This window comes from Melanostigma gelatinosum (assembly GCF_949748355.1).
Source record: "Melanostigma gelatinosum genome assembly, chromosome: 8".
NCBI classification, from domain to species: Eukaryota; Metazoa; Chordata; class Actinopteri; order Perciformes; family Zoarcidae; genus Melanostigma; species Melanostigma gelatinosum.
Window position 1 is genome coordinate 23,237,335 of NC_136641.1, and position 23,988 is coordinate 23,261,322.

Genomic DNA, 23,988 nt, shown 5'->3' on the forward strand with positions numbered 1-23,988 from the left:
AACGTGTTCAACCCAGTTAGATTCACCCATGTAAACATGTCGACAGCCAGCTTTACAGTCCTTTATTCTATATTTCAGTTATTAAACATAGAATGCAGTATTAAGGAAGTGGAACTTTAATATTCCATGTTTTTGCATGTCAACCATGTTAGGCCCAGTGTCTTTATTACCTTGATCTCATCGCTTTTCTCGTCTTCATTGGTAAAATGGGGGGAACTAAAGCTCCAGCCTTCTCACAAAACAGCTGATATCCTCAATCAAGTTACTGTTATGGTTTGTGCGTAGGGCTTAGTTTTGCCTCCTAATTTAGCCATCTACAAAGAGAGACAAGTGGAATGACTCTTTGCACGTCCTGAAATTTAGGCCTTTGCAGCCATCTGCAAAAAATTTTTTTCTTCATTTAGTCCTCATCCAACTTGCTCAATAGTTAAAATTCCTTAGAACTTGTGTACTAACAAATTATGTCTTTGTGTGTTGACAGCGGCGTTACCTGTGTATGCCGAAATGGACCCAACGGAGAATGACACCGATGGTTATAATGCAGGTAAACCAGATTATTTGGTCTATGAGTTTCTGTGATGCACAACCTGTCGCCATAGATGAAAGAGATTTATTTTTGTTGACTATGTTTTTCTTTCTATAGAGGAACAGCAGAGCCAGTCAGAAGAGGCAGAGTCGAGTGTTAGGCCGACCATGTCTCAGGTTAAGAAGTCCTGGGGCTTCAGGAGGACAACCATCGCTAAAAGGGAGTTCATTGATGAAGTCGGAGAGCTAACCCACAGTCCTCCAATTGTACGCAGAGGCCGAAGTCGTCGAACCAACCAGACGCCTCCGCCCACTCCAGAAACCTGCACCACCCAGAGAGCTAGTGCAACTAAGAGTGTTCTCGATGATCTCGAGTGGTCTGCCCCGTCATCGCCGGTATCGGAGGAGAGCAAGCAAGCCTCCGAAGCTTCTGCAGGAGGGAGCCTTGACCCCAGCTTATGGCAAGATTTTGGCTCTGCCTTCCACACTGCCTTCTCACTGCTTGGCGGGAACGAGGGCTTGTCAATGGAAATGTCAGATGCACTGGCAGTTTCTGACCTTTTGGAAGCCACTGATGCCACCGAGGCCCCTCCTCCAGAGGATATAGAAGACACAGAGGTGCCTGATCTTATTGAATCATCTGATGACATGGAGATCTCGCAGCCTGTTACTCCTGACAATGTGGCGGGAGGGGACATCGATGATGTGGTGTTGATTTCTAGTCAAGAAGAGGACAGTGATGAAATGACTCTGATACAGATTAAAGAGCAACTGGCATCGAAAGCTAGGCAGGGTGACACGAGAGCTAGAGGGGGGAGAGGTGGAAGAGGAAAGGCCAGAGGAAGGGGGAGAGGCAGAGGAAGAGGAAAGGGCAGAGGAAGGGGCAGAGGGAGGGGCAGGGCGGCTGCGCTTCAATCAAGCGTTGTTGAGGACGTCGATGATGAGGTGGTGCTTGTTCATCCAGCTGAACAGCAGCTGCAGCAGGAGGAAAAAGAAAATGATCCACATGGCTCTGCTGAAATAGAGATATCATCTACTAACTCTGACATCACTCTAAGTCCCACTCAGCAATCAAGCTCAGACTACATAGTCATAGACACTGATTTAGACCAGATTACTGATGTGACTCCTGGCCAGTATGATGATGCACCAGAGGAGGAGGAGGTGGAGGAGGTGGAGCAGGAGGAGGAGAAGAAGAAATATGCTAAGAAGTGTTCAGGCATATCTGACGCAGAGGGCTCTGACTCCAATGCTCTGTACTGCATCTGTCGACAAAAACAAGATAAAGGGTATATGCTCATTTCTGGTAACAAGATCTCTTGGGCTTCGGAGGTTTGCATACCTCAACCGTCTGCCCGTTTCACATCCTGATCGCTCCTGTTTTTTGTTTTTTTCACCGCTTACAGGTTCATGATCTGCTGTGACGGATGCCAGGAGTGGTTCCACGGCGACTGTGTTGGTATCACTGCGGCACAGGGCCGTAAGATGGAGAGGAAAGGGCAAGAGTACATCTGCCCTCCTTGCACCACAAAGAAGCAAATCCAACTACAACCGGAGCTTCACATTCAACCGGAGCCTGAGCTGAGCTACCCTGAATGCTTGACACTGAGTCCTCCTGGTGGACAACAGGAGGGGCACGAGGAGCAGCAAGACCTCAAGGTTAGAATTCCATTTTGGTTGCCAGTGATCTCCACTACAAAATGATATAGCTGTTCAACTTGTTGAGGTAGTTTTTAGGTTGAATATTTCTCTGTGTATGAGTATGAGATCACAGTATATATATTTGTATTATTACTCATCAGTTGATTTTCACTACAGAAGTTTGCTGTTGTGGTCTAAGATGAGACTCTGGTTTCAGGAGACTGTGTTGGTGTTTGAGGAGGAGGAGGAGGAGGAGGAGGAGGAGGCTCCTATGACGAGGCCTGAGCCTATTCCTGAGCCTATTCCTGAGCTTATTCCTGAGCCTGTTCCTGAGCCTAAGCTTGAGCCTAAGCTTGAGCCTGAAGTTGAGATGGAGACAGATGGCTCGCTTCCTCTGTGCATTGGACCCAGGTGCTCCAGACAAGCCCTACAGGACTCTGTTTACTGTGGCACTGACTGCATCCTGCAGCACGCTGCCGTCACTATGAAGACCCTCTCTGGTCCAAAGGTGCCCAAGCCCAGAGGACGGCCACCGAAAAAGGCTGTCGCTGCCAGACCCACCGCTAAGGTAAGCAATTGAGGGCGACATTTAAAGTGTATCGGCAATATACTGTATTTTCCTGCTGAGTCTTTTCTACATTTTGTTCGTGATGTTAATCGGAAACTAAAGTGTGAAAATCTGTTCTATACTATGAAGTGGTTTGTTATTGACCTGTTTAAATATTTTCATCACAGGGTCAGAGGTCGGGTAGGATGTCTAAGAGATTAGCAGAAAAGGCTGAGGAGGAAGGTGAAGAGGAGGTGAAGGAAGACGATGGGCACGAGGAGGCTGCATCTCCCTTAGCCTGCGACCCCAGTCTCTCAGAAGTTCAGGCCACTTCCATACCATCATCTAAGTTAAACACAGCGTGTATGTACCATTCGCTACTCATACACATTCAGATCACACAGCAGTTCACACACACACACACCATGCACAAAGTGCCTCTTCGGGCATGACAGATTTTCCTTCCTCTATGAATCGTGGCACTACGTAACACAATCACACCCAAGCACACGCGCACACTTGGACACCGACTCTCTCTGGGATGACTGATAAGTAGCAGGGGTCAGCAGTGGGTAAGTATTTCACTTTTATAGTTCCTTTTGTTTATTCGAAATGCCCAAAATGTACCAAAACAGTCTTGACTAGTCGGGATTTAAATCATTCAACAAAACACAAACTCACTTGAACCAGTCTCATAACTGGTTTAACTGGAAAATGCAAAACAGAGCCACTGTGTGTCGGGTAGTGCCGGGTAGGCAGGGGGCTTTACACCGTCTTTGGTAACAGTGTACTGAAACACTGCTCCGATGGTACTTTTGTCTGACTTTGCAAACTCAAAAGGTTTTCACTGAAGAAAATGACACAATCACTGAATGAGTTGCAAGAATCTTAGTTCCTTAGAAAGGAAGGCATGACATGTCAACACTTCAGTTATTCTAGAAACATGCCTCGTACGGAGAACAAAGCTGCTGGCCTTTGACCGTATGAAGAATGCTTTACCGTCCAGGTTTCGGGTCTGTTTCTCACCATAACCTGCAGTGCACCTAAAGCATACAGTATGTTTTCACATATTCAGCATTGGCCAACTGTCACACTACACGACTTTCAAATTCATCAGATAGCTGTGCAGTCACTCTACTCAACTTGCAGTCTTATAATTTGGAGTCTTGAAGTCGTCGTGGTTTTCACACTACATGACCGACCGGCGACATGGAGTCAAACGCTACATGACCTTTCACCAGGAGAAAGTGAGGAATCTCTGACTCCGTTTGGTCTCCAAACTACTACTGGTCACGAAAACGCGTGCGAGAAGTCGCTCGGTAATTTGCGTAATACCAAACCCGTAGTCGTGCTTGTTGATGTGGTTTTTGGCTCACGTATTCACAAGCTAGCCTGTTTCTACACATCTTTCTTATATATCAATGTTCCTCTAGGTGCAACAACAAACCTACACACAGTTCCAGGCAACCCCTCAACCCTTGTCTTCACTCGTTAGCTGTAGCTAGATATCTGGGCTGCATCTCCTGTGAGCCTCTTGGTTTGAATCTTTGAACAGTTCTCACACACCTCAAGTGTGGATCAACGAGCCAATGCCCATCAGGCTCTGATCTGGGAGCTTGTCAGTGGAAAAACAGGGCTAAAGTTAAGATGTTCACATAAAGTTAAGGAAGATGTTCACGTAACATTAAGGAAGATGTTCACATATAGACAACATTGCTCATCATTTGAAGTATTGAACCACATCTTGCACATTTTATTTGCTGTGTCTTTAAATATCCTAACAACTTTTTAAAATCAGATACTCAAAAGTTTGACATCCCTAACTCATCACGGATATGTGGATCTCTGAAGTGATGAGTGACCTTGTGATACCTCTTTTCAACTGCTGATTGAAAACTTAGAAACTAACTTCAGATTATTATTTTGTTTATAGATTAGTGGAAGTATCCACTGCGCATCTGGCTTTGCCAAGTTCTGGCAAGATGGCCAGACATAGAAACACTCACCACCTCTTCACGCCTTGTGCTTTTCGCAGTCATTTGTCTTTTCGTACAAAGACCCCGTTCATGCACCAGCGGTTTGTTCGCACAGACAGAACATGTATTAGTTATCAGGCAACATCTCATTCTCTTTTTTTTCTTTTTCTTTCTTTGCAGTTGCATAAAAGAAAAATGAAGTAATAGCTGCAGTTAATCCATGGAATGCACCTCATAACACTCAACATAACTTTTCCTTCTCCCTCTGTCACGCTGTGTCAGGGAACACTTTGACATCATGCTGCAACTTACAGTGCCTTATCCATCAACACAGACACACGCATTCCCAGAGCAGTATTATCTTTGATAGCATTCTGAATGAATAGGGACGGTAAAGCTGGTGTGGAGGAGGAGTTGACTTCCTGCTGCTGCAGAGGGGAGTGGAGGATTCATCAGTGCAGAGCTAGAATGAGGTTCCACCCGGAGTTCACCGAACAGTAAATGAGAGGTTGGTTGTCACATTTCCATGGGTCAGCTGGTCACTTTCTGAAAAGTGCTGCATTCCTGCGAGCGTCTGGGAAAAGACTTCAGCCTCCTGCAAACCAAGAAAGCGTACAGTTCACCACACATGCATACAAACTCTAGAGATGAAGGATAGACATCTCTGTCGAGTTTTAGAGGTATGGTGGTAAAAGAAGCCTACACGGGTAATCAGTCACATTTAGTTCTGTTAATAGGTGGAAAATAACAAATGCAACCGTGCTCCTGATTCTGAACCTCTTACCCCTTTTTGTTTCTGCTTACACCTTCACATATGTATCCATATTTCTCTATATATTCATACAAAGGGCAGCAAACAGCATCTCGGTTTTCTAAAACGAATTTCCTTTTGAGTACCCGTGGCCAGCTTCGCCCATTTCCCCCCCGCACACCTTTTCAAGCACAAACAAACAAAAGTATACAATATTAAGGTACATACAGCAGGCAGTATCTCTACTGTTTGTGTTAGAATCAGCTTTATTGGCCAAGTATTTGTACACAAACAAGGAATTTGACTCCAGTTTTAATTTACTCTCAATGTGCTCACACACATCGTTCCAAAATCAGTTTACAGGAAGATAAAATATTCATTTAACTGTTATTACACCTCGTACATACAAGGAGGTGGAAATATATAGCAATATACTGTAGTTTGTCAATTATCAGCAGAAACAGATGGCAGAGTGTAATGGGATAATACTACCGAACCAAAATCGTCAACACGATGCACCACACAGATTTCTGCATTCCTAATAAGTTAATGTTACTTCAAGGAACTTTCAGTTTGTGTCGATTTTGGCGGTCCCTATGGATGACCGTGGCAGTGTTTCTGAGCACCAGAGTCCCTTTAGAAAGCCTCTCATTTTACTGCAGCAGGGGTCCGACAGTCTGCTCCAGTCAGTCCTGGTTCTGGTTCTCCCGTGCCTCCCTTCCCACCAGCAGGCCCAGCAATACGGCCTGGGTCTCCAGCAGCGCGGTGTCGATACCGGCTCTCAGCAGGTAGCGGCGGAGCAGCGAGGTGAAGCTTTGCTCCGGGCTTTGGACTGCAGGCTGCAGCGAAGCTGGATCTGAGTCTGTCCACGGCAGGCTGGTCGCTGCTGGAGGCCGAGCTGAAGGACTTTTCTGGTGAACCTGCATGACATCATCTGATTTTGTGCAGAATCCGACCCGGTGGCACCGATGTGGAGCATTAAGAATAACTTTACAGAAGTAGACAATCGTCTCGCTGATGATCTCATTTACTTGTTGGTACTATAGAGGCGTTATTATTCAATTTAGACTGTGTCCTCACAGTAACTTTAAGGTTTAGAGGCTTAAACAGCAGGAGTCACATTGTCTTAATCTTGCAGCTTAGTCTGGAAGTTTAAAACTGAAAACATACACATCTGCCATGTATACAAACCCTGTTGCAAATATTGTGACGGGCTGTTAAAAGTAGTACAAATCAAGCTTTAGTGTTGGATCAATTATAACTGCCCCCATCAACCAGAAAGAATAAAAAGCTGATAAAGTTGACCGTTGTTACCTTTTTGTTACGCGTGTCCCTTAAAAATAAATTCCCCTTTAAAAAATATAAAAATCAAAGAATGACAGACGGGTTACATTGATCAATACTATTCAATTAATAATTATTCTGTTTCTCAAACATCACTGAAAATCTTTTTGCTGCAACACTAATGCACTACGCCGCTGTAAATTGTTTGCTTTGGAACTTCATTCTAACGAGAAGTTAGTTCCAATGAAATCTCAGTTCTGATGTAAATCACTCCTTTCATATCCAGGTAGTGGCAGAAGACAATCACATGTAGGGCTAGACATTAGACAAAGTAAGAAAATATTAAATTGTTTTATGTAATTTGGGTAAACCTACCATTTAACCATAGATACTTCTTGAACCGCATCTCTTTGATTCATACTAATGGCAAAAATATATCGCAAAGCGACGGTCCTGAACCAGCTGCTCGCCCTTTGCAGGCAGAGGTTGAGTCTCCAGCTGCTGTGTTACAGTGCATCTCACGGGGTCACAGTGGGGTTGAGGTCAGGAGATGCAGGTCCAGACACGGTGCCCTGATGAACGGTGGTCTCGCCATCATGGATCTCGGGAAAGTGTGGCCTTTTTGTCGGAGTGACACAAACTTTAAAACTTTTGAAGATGACAGCAGAGGATATTGCTCCTGCTGGACCTCAAAGTGATCCTCGGTGTGAAGTCCCTCCTCACTGTAATGCTGGTCGGAGCTTAAAAGGGAGCGTGTCATGAAAAACTCACTCTTTCAGTGCTCGTGCACCTACATTTGGGTTTCTGGAGTGCCTACCAACCAACACACTGAAATATGACAACCCAGTCCGTTTATTGTGGACTCACGTGATGTGATGCTCCTCCCCATTCTGAGTATCTCCACCCACGGCTTGAGAACTACCGTCGTGCCCTATTTTTCTCCCAAGCCAATCTAAGCAGACTGGGCTTCTTTGGGACGGGGTTTAAAGAGACAGGCTGCGACAGGAGCGGTTCAGCGTGAATACAGGTTTATTCAGTCGGGACAGTATGAGAAAAATAATGTGTATTCTGACCATTAAAGCGTGTAAACATGTTCTAGTAGAAACCCCAAAAACAAGTATGAACCTGAAAACTCGCTTATGTCCCCTTTAAGTCAAATAGTTTTGTTTTCCATCAGTATACACAGAATTCCACTTTTTTTTTTGCATCGCCACCAATAACAAATATCCTTAAATTCTGTTTCGTTTTTAAAGAGACATCCAACAAAAGAATGCAAAGTGTTGCCGTTCGGTTACAGACTATGACGATGGGTTTTCATTTTGAATTCACGACCAGATAGTTTCAATGTTTGCTCAACACTCATGGACCAGCAAGCGAAGCGTTTGCTTGCTAACACCCACAGTCTGTGGGGATGGAACTGCCTTCACTGATGACCAGGTCTCAGTTTCCCCACCTGTGTTTCCTTTTTTTTTTTGAGTTTCACTATTAGTGGGAGACGTGCATAACTGACGACAGATCAGATCAAAGTGCAACTTCACAGTGCACTACAGTCGAGCTGTTAAATTGGTTTTCATTTCGTGTTTCAGCAGGTTTGTAATGGGAGGACGTTGCGGGATAGAACTTGTTTAGTTCAGTCACATTGAGTGGGTTGATGGATTACAAAACAGCCAGATGTGTTTTATCAAAAGAGCAGCATGCCTAATTTGTTCCTTCATGTCAATAAGTATCAAGAAAACAACTTGTTTGAGGGAATTGTCATAGTACCTTTTAATGTTAAATCACATACTTCAGTGCTTTGTCTAAAATGATAGGAACATATAGCTTCAGGGAAGTGCATAACGACACTTGTTTCTAAAAATATATTTGGAAAAGGAAAATATGAAAACTAATGGGGGGGGGGAGACTACAGTACATTTTTCCACTGAGGCGCCAGCGAAGAAAATCTTTTCTTCAACACTTCATTTATTTTGCTCCATGTTCATTGCTCAACAGGGAGAGAGGCAACACAAAATATTTTACTTTCATAATTACTGCTTCAGAAATACTTTGGTAGTTTGATGTATTCCTCTAAATGTGTTTAAAAAATATTTCAACAGATGGTTAAGACAAATCAATCTGTAAACTGACAGTCAACTCATTTTTTGAAGTTTGCACCATAATCACCAATTTATCAGTTTAAACTGATTCGCAAATTCGTGACGTCCCTCTCTTCTGCTCTAAACTGCCGGGGCCAGTTGCTGTTGCAAAGAGCCACATCATTCTTCTTCATTGTCTTCACCCTCTGCCGTAAGCTGAAATCTCATTGGTTGTTGGCAGAAAACTGTCGTTCAAGAAAAAAACAAAATGAATGTTTGAAGTCACTTGAAGAGACAAAGTCTTCAGTCTTCCCATCATGGGATGATTTAAACCAACCCACAGGTAGCAGCTGAGACTTCTCAAACAGTCAACACTTTTACATGAGTATGACGGTGTGGTTGTATCAGACAAAACCATTAGACACGGTCAGAGCAAAGACCTCACTGAGGCCTATTTATTTATTTAGTTGAACCTTTTCAAACTGATCGATCATATGACTCTTCAATGGTTTGGTGTGAAGTCCACCGGGAGAACATCTGCTCACACATTAAAGGGTATCGGTATTACTAAACCCTTGAATATGACACTTTCAGTTTGGCTTGGCAGTGACACAAATCATTTCCTTCTGTATGTTGCGTTCCCTCAAAGAGTGCTCAGTTCAGACTCAGTTGGGTTCAGCTTGAGGGCCGTGTGACCACATGATGTAGCAGCAGATGAGGGAGAGGCATGTGATTTCTGTTGGTTGGTGTTCAGTGTTTACAGCAGTCACAAGTCACTCTGGGACACTAACATGTTTATTTCACTGTGGGCCGGTGCACACGTACTAGTATGTGTAATGTTTGGTGTTGAGAAAGGAGCTGAGTTCACATCCGAAGCTTCTCTATGAGAGATGCAGCCAATAAATATCAGGGTTTAGCCCAAACTGTATTTTCATTTTCTCTCTTGCAGCTTTTTGTTCCCTCTTTTAAACCCCTTTACTGCTATTCCTCCATCACACGCCCTCAAAGCTTTCATGTCCTCTGCATATTGACCACGGTCTCATCGTTTCAATACCTCAGCGTTTAATTGTGAAACACGAGCGCCCTCTACTGGCCAAACGAGAGAGAATATGCCTTCGCTGTCAATGATTGTTCCTTGTCCAACTTAATAACAGGGATGTAGAATAGTACAGATGATGTAACCTCAAATATTCAACTTTTCTCCAGCATTCTCAATCCAAAGTATTGTTTTATAACTGTGTTGTATTTAACACAGATATGATTAAATAGGTGGCGTTTCTGGAGTTACGTGTGCTCCTAGAGTAGAAAAACACCCACTCAACATATCACCTTCCAGTCATACACACGTCTTGAATACACACAGTACATGTTCTCCCTCAAAACCTCACGTGACTCAAAGCACCAACCAAGTACCAACCTCTCAGCCTGACCGAGTACACTGAGTGACATCTTAGTGCAGCAGCTGGACATGTACACAAACTCTCCATCTCCCCACAACAGTGAGACCCGACATCCTGTTTCTTATTCATCCCGACAGTCGATTGTCCCTGAGGTGAATGATGTCATGAAGGGACTAATCATAGCTTCCCCTTTAAGACCCCGTTGTCCTTCCTTGATGCAGGTCCTGCAGTGAGCCCTCCAGTGATTAACTGTCTCATGTGTCGCATGTTAACTCGCATGTACCGTAAACGGGAAGAAAGATGGAGGAATCGACACAAAAGAAGCTGTGGTGTTTTTTAAAGAGGGGGATTCCCACATTTTTGTCTCCAGACACATTATGAAGTACTTTACAGTGAGATTTAGTCTCATGTGAAACACTAGTGTAAAACAAAAGTTGTTAAAGGAAAGGTTAAACTCCAACCTTCCTCGTGGGAGTTTGGTGAGAAGGTTGATGCTGCTCTCCAGTGTCTGTTAAACACACAGCCTAAAGAGTGCTGCAGGAATGAGTCCTAAAACCAGGTCATGAGTTGGCATTTTTGCACTTCGGTTCCATCATCTTGAAGTCATTTGATTTTTTTTTTTTATGTTTTGTTTTTGCCTGAAATATGGTCTGTGGTTAACACACGTTTAATGAGATTTTAACGTTTTGTTCCACAATATAAAATAGTAAATATCCCACTCATGAGTGGCTAACAAGGCGGTGGCTAACAAGTAGCTGCTCCACTTATATCTTGGGGGGGTGGTGACGTGAAGTCATGTGACTGTGGTGTAGTTAAACTTAGTATGGCGCAAGTATTAACGCTTCATAAATCATAAAAGTGGTGGTCACTTATGAACAAACTTGTTTGTTCCAGAGCTTATTTTCTGCAACAATCCAAAATCCAGTAGAGAATGCCGAGGGAACCGGTGTGCCGCTAACTTCTGGAGACATTGCATTTGAAGACAGACATCAAACAACACAAAACACAAAACAAGAACAAACAAACGCATCTGACATTCCACAGACACCCGACGCCACCGTGAAGCGCTGGACTATTGGTCTGTTGGAGCTTCGGCATTTCATGAACAGTGAACGAATATCTGTGTCAGGCTTCATTTTAGGCCGTGCTGTTGGAGCGACTCTATGGATGGCAACTCGATCACTCCACCTGACTGAAATATATTTAACAACTATTGGATGGATTACCACACGTCTTTACACAGACGTTCATGGTCCTCAGATGATGATCTGTTGCATTTTCCTCGAGTGTAACCATGAGGTTGACATTTCTTAGTGAAATGACCCAACTATTGGTTGGGTTCCCATGACATTTGACACACAATCATGATCCTCTCAGGGTGAATTGTATTAACGTTTGATTCCTTAAGTTTTCATCGAGAGCAGTGGCCCTCTTTTGGTCCTCTATATAGCTTCTGTTGAATCAACTGTCCTCGCATTCGCACCTAACAAATCTCTTGGTATATCAAGTGTAAAATAACATCACACCTGAGATTTCAGTTATGTAATTAGAGCAGTTATACTCATTAACTAAACTAATCTATTCTTTCCACAACATTTGCAAATGTTCTTACAACCAAAGGCAGATGTTAAATATTAATATCACACACAACAGTGCATAATACCATTTGTAAATAGTTCCGTATGTTTTTGAAATGAGAAATTCAGTCGGTGTCTTAATTATTTAAGGACGGCATACTTGTCTAATGTGCGACGTCAGCTGCCTCAATACATCACATACGACTGCTCTTATTGTCTTTCCAGCTGTTTTCATCACTGCAACATCTCACGAGCACTGAGCCATGAAACATGAGGCTTAAAGGTGCACTAATAGGGAAAACTAATAGGGAAACGCATTTCCCCTCCTCAGTCTGTCTGCTACTGGGTCCATTGAATCTAAATTTACTGTCATCGCTTGTTAAAAAGAAAAAATCGGAGAGATGGTCAAAATAACAATCTTCCTGCGTAGTGTCAGTCTATAGTTTTACGTTTGAGCTGGCTTTGCTCAGTTTTAGCAATAAAACGGCAAAACCATAAATCAACCCCATTTGGAATGTTTTTCGGTAAAGTTTTTGTTGTCGTTAGTTGCTCTAAAGATTTGCTTCGCTGACGTTAGACCTTCCTTAACAGTCTAAAATAAGGGGCTAGCTGGTGAGCATGCTCTTTTCAGTCGATATCTTTGCAGCACAACACAGACGTCTGTGACATAACGTCAATAATGTAAACTCTTCACATTCAGTTGACACTATTTCATTTTTTAATATGTTTTACACAAAGATTCTGTCCAGATTGCACCTTTTAGATGAGCTGTGAAAAAAATAATTTAAATTCTTATAGGTCCAATCAGTTTGCCTGACAGCCTAGTTTATGACAGCGCTGGTCCTTGTGTACTGACGGGTCATTCAGAAGCGATGAAGTGTCCAGTGTACATCCAGTATGTTGGGAGGTAGAGACCCATGACGACAACCACTCGCCAGTTCGAGTCGGTCAAATGAAATAAGCTGAAGTGTAAAGTGTGACTTTGTGCAAAGGGAGGCTCGTTAAAGTCGATATTACAGATCAGTCTTTTGATTTGTTGTTGTTAGTATTTGCCATTTAGTTTTGCTGAACAAATCTGAGATGTGAGCATTGATCAGAGGTCTGAAACCAGGAGAAGTGCCTACAGTCGTCACAATGAACTTCCTATTTTAAATGTCAGAGAACAGATGTTATTACATCTTCATCACGAGCATCAGAGAAAACGTCCACAAGCCCGTAATCTCAAAGCTTCAGAGTCATCGTGGTGACGACATGAGAGTCTCCTTCTAAAAATGTATTCCAGGATTTGAAACTTCAAATTGCTTCTAATGTGAACAGTTGTTCAGAGAGATGAGGGCTTTTATGGAGCTGATTCAATTGAAGTGGCGACAGGGGAGATGTTTCATGGAAAAGAGAACCACTATAAACACGAGATGGTCTGGGGATGTTTTTAGTTGATCGTGATCTCATTACGAATACAACACCAACTAGCTACTATTTACTCAACTCAGTTTTTAGGCCATAATGTGATTCAATGGATGTTTACATCTGGCAACACAAGAAAACAGCAGTAAAATGTGAACGTTTAATCGGGAGGAGTCAGTTGGAAGTGTATAACAGTATATATTGAGGGTAGTAACAGAGGGGTTTTTCATTAATCATGAAGTTATATGAAGATACGAGATAGGACCGGATCCCCCGGAGTCAGGACGCTGCTGGTGGTGGAGTAAAGCCAGCAGGTGGTTGATGGAAACTGTCAGGTGAATCTCCTGGAGGTAATGGTGGTGGTGGGGAGATGCTGCGCAGTGGCAGGTCTGATAGAACGACAGAATACACTTGATATTTAAAGGGCCGAGTGGCTCCAAGGAAGATGGCTGGCTGGACATGTGAAGATTAGAATTAAAGGAAACAGCAGAAAGTCACTCACAGAGGAATAAAGGCAAAATGGGAAAGAAAATATATTCTTTTAACTTTCAATGAAGCTTCATTAAGAAAACCCGGAATAAAGAATTATATGAATATAAATGATTTAGTTTGAATTGTTGGGTTGATCTAAATGTCAATTAAGAAGGGATTTACCCGATTATGCGCCGTAGTTTCATAGGTTGTGTATTCTAATAGATTTAAAGATTTTTGCATCATACCTAGAAACCAGACATACTCACTGAGACAAATGCTCTTGTTGCTTCCTCTCTCTCACACACACACACACACACACACACACACACACACACACACACACACACAGCTTAATAGTGTACAAATAAAGATTCTTCATTCTTTCTTTTCCTCAGATACAGAAAGTGACTGACTTGAATATTAGTCGCTTCCTTCTTTCATCGGTTAATTTATATCAGTTTTCCATTCATTCATAGTTCGTCTACCTGTCTGTCGGTGTCTAAAGGCAGCAAGTGTCTACAGATGATCCTCTGAACCAGGATCATTCACTTCATGTTTTCAACTCTTGTAAAAGGATGTGTCCTTGTTTCTCTTCTGCACAATGCATTTCTTTTTTTTACATTTTGCAATGGCACTGCTTCCGCGTGTCAGTCTGTTCGGTGCGCTATGATGTGCTAAGAAGGCAGATCTGCACATATTCCTGCTATGATACTCATCTGAGCACCACATTACCAGAAGGTTTGGAGTGGGAACTGCACACCACAGATGTGACTGACCCACTTGCATCTCCATGAGGCTCAACCTCACACCGCTACGCTCATGTTCTCCCTGTGTTTGTGTGGGTTTTTCGGGGGCGCTCTGATTTTGAGTAACACTACTCCACATGATCTCACTCTCCAGGTGTTACTGTTCACTGCTCCTAAACAGTTCTGATGGATTGGATACAGAGGATGAATTTAAAAGGATAAATAAAGTATCACTTTGCCTAATGCCTAATCTTAGCTCAGGATATCACCCTGCAGTGTTAATCTTCTCCATGCTGGCTTTATTTTAAAGCAGCCGTCCATCTCCTGACCTTAAATCCTCAAACACTTGACCATGTAATGGATGAGGCTAATAATCCATAACACACAACTCCTGCAGCGCTTACTGTGGTTGCACAGCTGCAATGCTTGAGGTCAGCTTGAATTTCAGTGTATCTAAGCGCCTCACTTACTTATTGTGCGGTCTAATGCCGTCCAGTAAAACCAGATCTAATTCTGCGTGGGACTTTGTTCACTCACACTAGAAACCAGACATTAAAGATTTAGAAACCTTAAATATATCAAAATACATGTTTGTGTCGTCATGGTTAAATAGGGTGGTATTCCCTTTTTAACATGACATGTTGATTGTTCAAGGAGAACTTGAAACACAGTCATATAATACAGAAATAGTGTATTATCAACACATTTGTACATGGGGGGGGGGGGTAACATTGTCTTTGTTTCTATCTTTAGTGGTGATTTTGGGTCAGACAACCAATATTATATCATTCATAGATATGTAGAGGAGTCAAACTTGTCATCACCGCTTTCCTCTCCTTGTATTTTGAAATACCCGAAACAGAGTGAGGAAAACGCATTTCTCAGGTCTGGGTTGACAAACAGCAAAAAACAAATTGTTCTCGTCAAAGTTACTACAAGGAAGTTTATTTTTCCTGTCATTCTTGACGGTCCCTCTGGACGAAAGCGGTAGTGTTTCTGAGCACCAGATTCCATTCAGACAACCTCTTATTCTACTGCAGCAGGGGTGTGACGCTCCTGGTTCTGCCGTGCCTCTCTTTCCCTCCAGCGGTCCCAGCAATAAGTCCAGCAGCGTGGTGTCTCTGGTGTTAGCTGCCAGTGGGGACTGGCAGAGCAGCGAAGCTCAGCTCCTGGCCGGAGGAGGAGGAGACACTGCTGCCGGGCATGAAGCTCTCCTCCCCCTGTCGGAGCTTACGAGCGCAGGTCGAAGGCTGCAGCGAAGCCCGATCTAGGTCTGTCCTCGGTGGGCTGGTCCCCGCTGAGGGGCCCCAATGGAGTCTGAGCTGAAGGAGTTCCCGGTGAAGCTGCATGACCACAGAATCCGACCAGGTGGCATCGATGACGAGCATTAGGAATAACTATATAGAAACAGACAATCTTCTCGCTGGTCTCGTTTACTTATGACGGTCATATAGAGGAATCTGTATTAAATTCACAGTAACTTTTAGATGGATGGCACTAGAAATAACAGGATTGTCTGTTTCTCTGCTATTTACATGTGGATTTATTAAGATATTAGGAGAAGACTTAGGTGTCCGTTTGTTGTCCATATTTGCAATTTCAAATCGAGGCATCTTCTTGGCTCTGATTTGTTGACTCGCACCTGTTTTAGCTCCTGCATACAAATACAAAAGACAACTACTGCCATATTAATCAAAAGTTTGAAAGCATCATAAACTGAATCAAATGAATTTGATAAATTATGACGTGAAGCAGATTAATACTTTTAAAAGATTTATCTTGTGTAAATCCAGTGTGTTGAATCTTCAATGCATTCATTCAGTGCAACAAATAACGAAGAAGTGTCAAGAATGTGGTTAATTTGTGTTACTGTGAAAACAAAATATAAGTATGTGTCATAGTATTCATAAAGTTGACACAATATAATTATAAATGGAAATTCTGTAAATAGCTTTAATGTGTTGAAGGCCAGAGAAGTAGTATGTAAATTATTCAGTGAAGAACAGGAAGGCACACCAGTATTAATATTCATGTTAAAAAATTATGTTGACTTGTAAAAGTGAAGTACATTATAAACCGAGTATCAATGTGTGCTTAATGACAGTTTTTCAGTTTTTAACACCAGAAAATAATATTTAACTTGACAAGAAAAAGGACAGCTACGTTTCCTTTGGTCATTGCGGTGGAATAGTGTTATGATACAATAAATTAATAGACATTCGTTCATTCATCTGTGATTTATGTAAACTGCATATGTTTGCAGATGGAAAATCAGCATTTTGTGTACATCTCTGCTGATCATAATTCCAAATACAGGGTCTGTTTACACAACATTATGATACAGACAAACATGTAAATTCGAGATTAAATTAAAAAGTCACATTTCAATCACATCCCTCTGTCATATTGTGCAGCTATTTACAATGCAAAACAATTCATTAAGATTCGGTTTCTTCGTATTTTTACATTGATTCCGATCATCTTTTCCTTCTGTAAATCATATGTGTGCTGACATAAGGTAGTATCGACCAATTTCAACCAACAACATCACGATATCCATCCATCCATCTGCAACTATTAATGACAAGGGAGGTTTGTGTGCAGCGCTACAGTCTAAGCCCGCCCACTTTTCAGCCGTGAATACAAAGGATTAGATTCAACTCCCTATTGTAACTGTACACCGCTCATCAATTCAGTTCCACTGGTGAATAGGTCACAGTACAAAAGAGAAAGACGTTCTAACTTCGGTTTCACTCAGAATGTAACTCATACTTACGGTACTCATGTTGTGTTATGTGTGAGTCCTACACAGGGAAAATGGATAGCCAATTTGATTAATACGTGTTTTAACTTTCAACTGATTTGCATATGTTGTGACGTGTTGCTTTATGTCAGTTAGTAGATTCATATTAACAAAATGCCCTGCTGTTCTTTTTTTCTGACAGCTATAAAGGACAGTAAACAGGAAGATGCTGACAGTGATGCTGCTACTCCATCGGAACAACCTCCAGAGGACACCTCAATAGATGCAGCTCCCTCCGCCCAGCCTGCATCTGAGCCAGCCCCACCACCGAGCCACTCCCAAGGAAAAGAGCCAATCAACCGTGGTGTGCCTGAGCAGCAATCAGATCCCTCTATACCACCCAAAGCAGCAAAAGCTAGTCCGTCTCCAGCTACTCCATCCACCTCAGCTCCCAGACATCATGAAACAGGCGCTCTTATGGTCACGAAGACCACATACGTCATACCGAAGAAGCAGCCTGCACCGCAGCCTTCGTCCAGCCAAGTGTCATCCTCAGCATCAGGCCAGAAGCCTTCGTCAGCCCCCACGCTGCTGAACGAAACCAGAAATCTGCTGGTGCCACCTGCACCAAGTGCTCCCTCCTCCAGACCCTCTCAGCCCAATAACCAGATCAGACAGAGCATCCAGCGCTCCCTCTCCAGCATCCTGTCTAAAAGGTGAGAGCTGTCTTTTTATTTACACATAATACACTCTCTTGATGGATCTGATTTGTAAATTGAAAATGAGCACGATGAATAGTTAATGAAAAGTGATGATAGCAGGAGCCAAAATAGTGAATTCTAATAGTTTTAATGAGTAACTGCACACTTAAACTAGTTTTCTAAGGGATAAACTAAAAGATATGATCCTACTGTGATGAAACATAGAAAAAAACAATGCATGTCATGGTTGAAAATGGCCAAAATCAAATTCAGTGCCCCGTGCCTTATTTCTATTTTCAAAGCTGCTGTAGCTGTCATATTTGTTGACGTTGCTTCATATGGAAGTGGGCGTGGTTTCCTGACATGACATGATAGACTCCAGGAATAATTTATTTTGCACTTATACAACTATTAAAGTGTAAAGATTGCATCTTGATTCGTTAGAGCAGTGATGCACAACAAATTCATCGACTAACTGCCTTTTTGTTTGTCAAGGTTGTCTGATTGTGACGATTTGGAGATGTCTGAGAGTGAAATCGCAAAGCTTGTCGCGGGCATTGAGATGGAGATGTTCGACATCTTTCGCAACACAGACAGCAAATACATGAACAAGTACAGAACTATAATGTTCAACCTGAAAGACCCAAGAAACAAGGTTTGTTTGAAGTTGTCCTGCGGCCTTCCTTACTTTACATTTAAATACTACTCGCAACAATGCAGAAATTGTACAACTTATTTCAGCAATCTCATAATTAATTATGTTTTAAGCAAACTGACAGTCCAGCTATGGGTTCTCTCTAGGGTTTGTTGTGTCGGGTTGTACGTGGAGAGATCAGTCCCTTCAGACTGGCTAGGATGAGCCAGAAGGATATGCAGGCTACCAAAGCATCAGAGCCAAGTGCAAAAGAAGCAACAGAGGTAAAGTGTAATAGATGTAAAATACAACTGCCAACACAAAATCAGATATTATGCTTGAACTTGAAGGTTGAAGCAGTGTTTGTTCTGGAGGTGATTATCTTTCCATGGTGTATCTAGGTTAAGGATGCTGCTGCTAAATCGACAAGTTTGCTGCAGAAGCCTGAAGCAGTGAAGGTTGATTTGCCCAGTTTGAATCCTGCTAGACCCAATAGAAGCACGGTGGGTACTTGTTTCATTTGCATTCAATTGGTGTAATATAACAATTTTGTATGATCATTATTTTCTCTCTCCTGCTTCACACAAAAATTTCCCATGAAAGGCCATGGATGTTATGATACCATTGTGGGTTAATTCTGTGTGTTTGTGTCTGTATAGGTTGCTTTCCAGGAACAAAAGAAATCTCTTCCTGCTCCTGCGCTCAAGACCAGAACAAGCCAGCCAAGCCAGGGAAGTGCTATACCAGATATTCTCACCTGTATGCTGAAGGACACAACGTCGGAGCACAAAGCTCACCTCTTTGACCTGAAATGCAAGATATGCACAGGTGATTTGAAAAATATGTTTTAAAATAGCTGTGCAATAGACATTAGTATCCAGTTGACAACTATTGTTACCCCTAGTTTTTTTTAATAGATTCTTATTTCTTCCCAAAGGCCAAATGCTAGTTGGGGAAGAAGAGGAACCCACAAAGAAAAAACCTAAGCTTTCTGAAACAAGAAATAAATACGAACCCCTTTGGAGAAAGACTGCAGGAGACGACTCCCCTCTGCGGGCGCCACCTGACTCACCTGACATGGATTCGCCAACATCGTCCCTGATTGACTCTTCATCCTGCCTTGTCATTGACGCTCCACCATTAACTATTGTAGAATCCCCTGCTTTCCTAATAATGGACTCTCCAGCCTCCCCTACTTTAGACTCCCCTGCTTCCCCTGTCATGGAGTCCCCCGCATCACCAACTCCAGACACTCCTAAAACTGCTTTACGAAAGAGAGCATACACACCCGTTGTGATCCCTGCTGTCTCCACAGTAACTATCACAAGGCGTGACCCCCGCACTGCAGCCAGCAGGTTCTCTGCTTTGTCTAGTGGCACTTCAGGTCCCAGTAACACAACCCGTCACCAATCAGTCCCTTATGCCCCTCTTAAAGAGACTATCTCTGCATCTCCCTCAGCACCAGCCCCCTCTCCGCGACCCACGAGACCATTACCGAAATCTATCTTAATGAAGCCATCTTCCTCTGTGGATCCCAGACTCTATGGCACATCTTCAAGGTATATGAAGAACTGTAGAATAGAATAACAATGTTATTCTGTTTTAAGTGGTATACATTTGTGCATAATGTGTGGATATGATTGTCATTGTGCTGTTGTGTTTTGTGTCTCAGGACCGTGATCTCTGAATCCCCAGCTGAGGGTGAGACTTCTCAGTTCTTGGCCAAGCAAGACATCGTGTGGAAAGGCTTCCTAAACATGCTCTCTGTGGCCAAGTTTGTCACCAAGGGATATCTGATTTCAGGACCTGCTGAAAACCTCAAAATGGTATAGTACCGCACAATAATAACTTTTATTGTATCAAAAAGATCTGTCATTGAATTGACCAAGATATGAAAATGTTCTTTCTCTTGTGTGTAGGATCTACCTGATACCATACAAATTGGAGGACGAATCCTGCCTCAAACAGTGTGGGACTATGTTGCAAAACTAAAGAGCTCTCTTACAAAGGCAAGCAGTAGATTTGGTATTTCTTTATGTGTCTTGTACAATAATATCAGACATCTAATCAATATTTTACATTGTTTTTTGCTTATTAGGAGCTATGTGTGATCCGTTTTCACCCTGCAACAGAGGAGGAAGAGGTGGCCTATGTCTCCCTGTTTTCCTATTTCAGCAGCAGAGGACGTTATGGTGTGGTCGCCAATGGCAGCCGTTCCATCAAGGATGTATACCTTGTCCCACTCAGTGCAAAGGAATCAATCCCATCCATGCTACAACCTTTTGACGGACCAGGTGTGCTAATGATTTGACTCCCGCTTATAGTCTTTTATGATAGATTTATGCATTATTGGGCCTGGGCGAGTATCTATGTCAACACCTCTAAGGCCCAAGAATAACCACTGCAAATTCTCACCAAATTATTTTATCCCGTTTTATTCATTTAGATTGGTTTAAGGGGTCAGAGTGAGGGAGGAAGACGGGGGAGTTGTTTCATCTACTGGAATAAAATAGACAAATGTTATCCCTTGTAAAACACCACCGCTCACTTCCATCTCTTATGATAAAGTAACCAACTACCTTCTACGAAATACAAATATTTGATTGTTATGCCAATATTTTATCAGTGCTTTGTTATTGTATAGACCGTGTTCAGTAGAATAGGCACAGTCCTGGGCCACATAGGTTTAAGCACATTTGTCTGAGCCACCATAAGTTCTTGAGAACTTAGTTTTAATAAAAAATGTGCACCCTCTTTTGGTCTAAATAAGGGCCTGCAAATAATCTTGCAGGATGGGCACACGTCGTTTTATCTCTAAGAAAAGATATATAATGAAAACCCTGATATTTTTTATCAATAAACCGTAGCATATGAGCATATTGCCAGAATGCATCCAGTTTTTACTCTAGCTGTTTGCTAGAATATATCATGCTGGTGTCTGTACTGACAGTAGAGGTGTTTACCAAGAAACAGTTTTATTTTATAAATTAGTCAATTATGAGTTTATGGCTCATTTTGGTGTCAGCTGAGCATGTAGACGGTTTGTCATCTTAATTATTATTGGTTCTGAGTTTCTGTAATTATTGATAAATCAATTAGTGGTCCCAACCCATATATTTTGCGTATCTAAATAATTATCTAACCTTTCTGACAATACTTACCAGTCAAGCATTTAGACAAAAGGGAATTGTCATTGTTTAATTTAGACTTGTTCTAATTATTTATTTATTCATTTATGTCTTTATTTCACAGGGCTTGAAAAAAACAGGCCCAATCTTCTCCTGGGTCTGGCAGTCATCCAGAAGTCGAAACGTCCTGGAAGCTTGCCTCAGGAAATTGAAGAGAAGAGACCAAAAGTTCACATGTCCAAAGACCCTATGTGGATTCCAAAACCCCCAGTCCTCTATGGTTCTGACAAATTGGAAATATTCCAACCATACGATCCAGAGACTCCTGCTAGCACCACACCTCCTGGCACACCACCTTGTCCTGGGTCACCATCGGACTCTTCCTCTTCTGGCTCAGTGACCATGCCACCTTGTTTGACTTCCATTAGAGCACACCCTCCTGTTTCTACCTCAGCTGCTGTTGCTGCCACTCAGTCCACCATCTCTGACAAGAATCCCTCAACAACATCCAGTAATAAGACACCATTGCAGACTATCTTAAAGAGTTTGTTTGGCAACACTGACTCTGTGGTCTCTTCTGACAGAGGTTCCACAACAACAAAAACTGTTAGTGTTAAGAAGGTCCCATTGTTTTCTCAGGTGTCTGGATCAATGGTGGATCCAATTGTCCAACAGTATGGACAGAAATCCAAAGTAAAAAAACTGGAAGAAGAAGAACAAAATGAATTTGACCGACCATATGACCCAGAAGAGGAGTATGATCCAGCAATGGGATATGGACAGGTTGCTCCCAAGGGCAGAGAAACAATTACGGCAGATGGCCCTGCAATATCAGGCTTTGTAGATGATGGTGTGGCCTATGATCCAGAGGACGAGACCATCTTTGCAGATATTCAAAGTGATGTTGTAACAAAGCCACCTGTTCCAACTCAAACGTCAGATTCTCCATCATGCCCAACCACAATTTCTACCCAGATTGTAACGCCAACTCCAGCACAAACCTCCACCCCTGCTGAAGAAATTCAGAACATTCCTACAGGCACTGTGGTTGTCTCAGCTGCAACACTAACTGAACAACAGCGGATGCTTGAGGAGCTGAATAAGCAGATCGAAGAGCAAAAACGCCAGTTGAAGGAGCAGGAAGAAGCACTACGTCAACAGAGAGAGGCTGTGGGTCTGTTCATGGCTCACTTTTCTGTTTCTGATTCCCTGATGTCTCCCCCACAAAAATCTTTGCCTCTCAGTCAACTGTCAGGATCAACAGACAAGACCAGCAACTTTACAGAGACTGTGGACAGTTCAAATGTGGATTCACAAACTGTCAAGCTAGAAGACTCAACTGCCATCCCTAATTTAGAAAATGATACAGATACTGTTGCAGAGCAAGATGAAACACAGGACAATGTTCAGGAAAATGACAATTATTCCTCTGCTGGAGAGATTGAAGATTCCGATGTAGCTTATGATCCTGAGGACGAAACACTTTTTAATGAAATGCAAGATGATGTATTTCAAGGAGGCAGTTCAAAGACTTGTGATTCATCTTTGTCTAGATCAGGACATAGTTCCGGCCGCAAGGGCACTCCCAATTCATACCACAGCAGAAAGCGAAGGCTATCACCAAAGAAGCGAAGTCATCGTGAAAGAGACAGCCATAGAAGTCCTTCAACAAGATCACAGCAGCGTTCTCCTTCACATTCCCGGAGACGTAGGGAAAGGGATAGACACAGAAGAACTGAAAGGGAAAGGTCAAGGCATAGAGCTAGAGAGCAGTCTGAACGCCAGGGTCGGCACCGTAAAGAGCATACTACACGCCGACATTCTCATGGCCATCGAAGATCCCCATCATCTCCTAGAAAAAAAGATTCAGGGTCCCTTTCACCAAGGCAGAGCAGAGGACCTTCCCCACAAGTCCTTGAGAAATCAACTGCTTTAAATGTTCTATGTAATGCTCCAGACTCTTCAGACTCTGTTGTTGGACAACTTGCAGAGAGTAACAAATCATCATTTACCTCGGTTACGATTAATAATGACCCCGATGGACATAAAAGTAATCTTGTCGAGAGCACCGTTGAAGGCTTTTCTCCCTGTTCAAATGAACTTCGTCACAATGTGAAGCTTGAAACTCCAGAACCACCACAATCCCAGGAGCCTCAAAAAAGTGGCCATGATGACACAGGTAGTGGTTCTTCTACACACGTCGATAAACCCTCTCAACAGGAGACTCTGTTTATGAACAAAATCGACAGTACAGTCCCTTTAAGAGAAATTGATCCACCCATTCGAGATTCTCCTCATAGCCCTGATCCAGAGCCCCAATTTGCGAAACCTAGCATCATAGAAAATAGTAACTCTGTAAAAATTGAGGAAATCAGAGCTCCT

At 42.6% G+C, this 23,988-nt stretch overlaps 1 protein-coding gene across 1 annotated transcript; it reads left to right on the top strand.

Moving 5' to 3' along the window:
* Positions 1–504: 504 nt before the first annotated feature.
* Positions 505–22,622, top strand: LOC306781179 (death-inducer obliterator 1; the record flags this gene model as incomplete). Its single annotated transcript, XM_079273922.1, has 17 exons — positions 505–544; positions 644–1,318; positions 1,760–1,814; positions 1,932–2,184; positions 2,384–2,734; positions 2,902–3,076; positions 17,346–17,859; positions 18,340–18,499; positions 18,646–18,762; positions 18,880–18,981; positions 19,138–19,306; positions 19,416–20,037; positions 20,151–20,304; positions 20,398–20,487; positions 20,577–20,772; positions 21,731–22,504; positions 22,582–22,622. 17 exons carry the CDS (start codon positions 505–507, stop codon positions 22,620–22,622), a joined length of 4,488 nt encoding a protein of 1,495 aa, XP_079130048.1.
* Between the last annotated feature and the right edge of the window lie 1,366 nt (positions 22,623–23,988).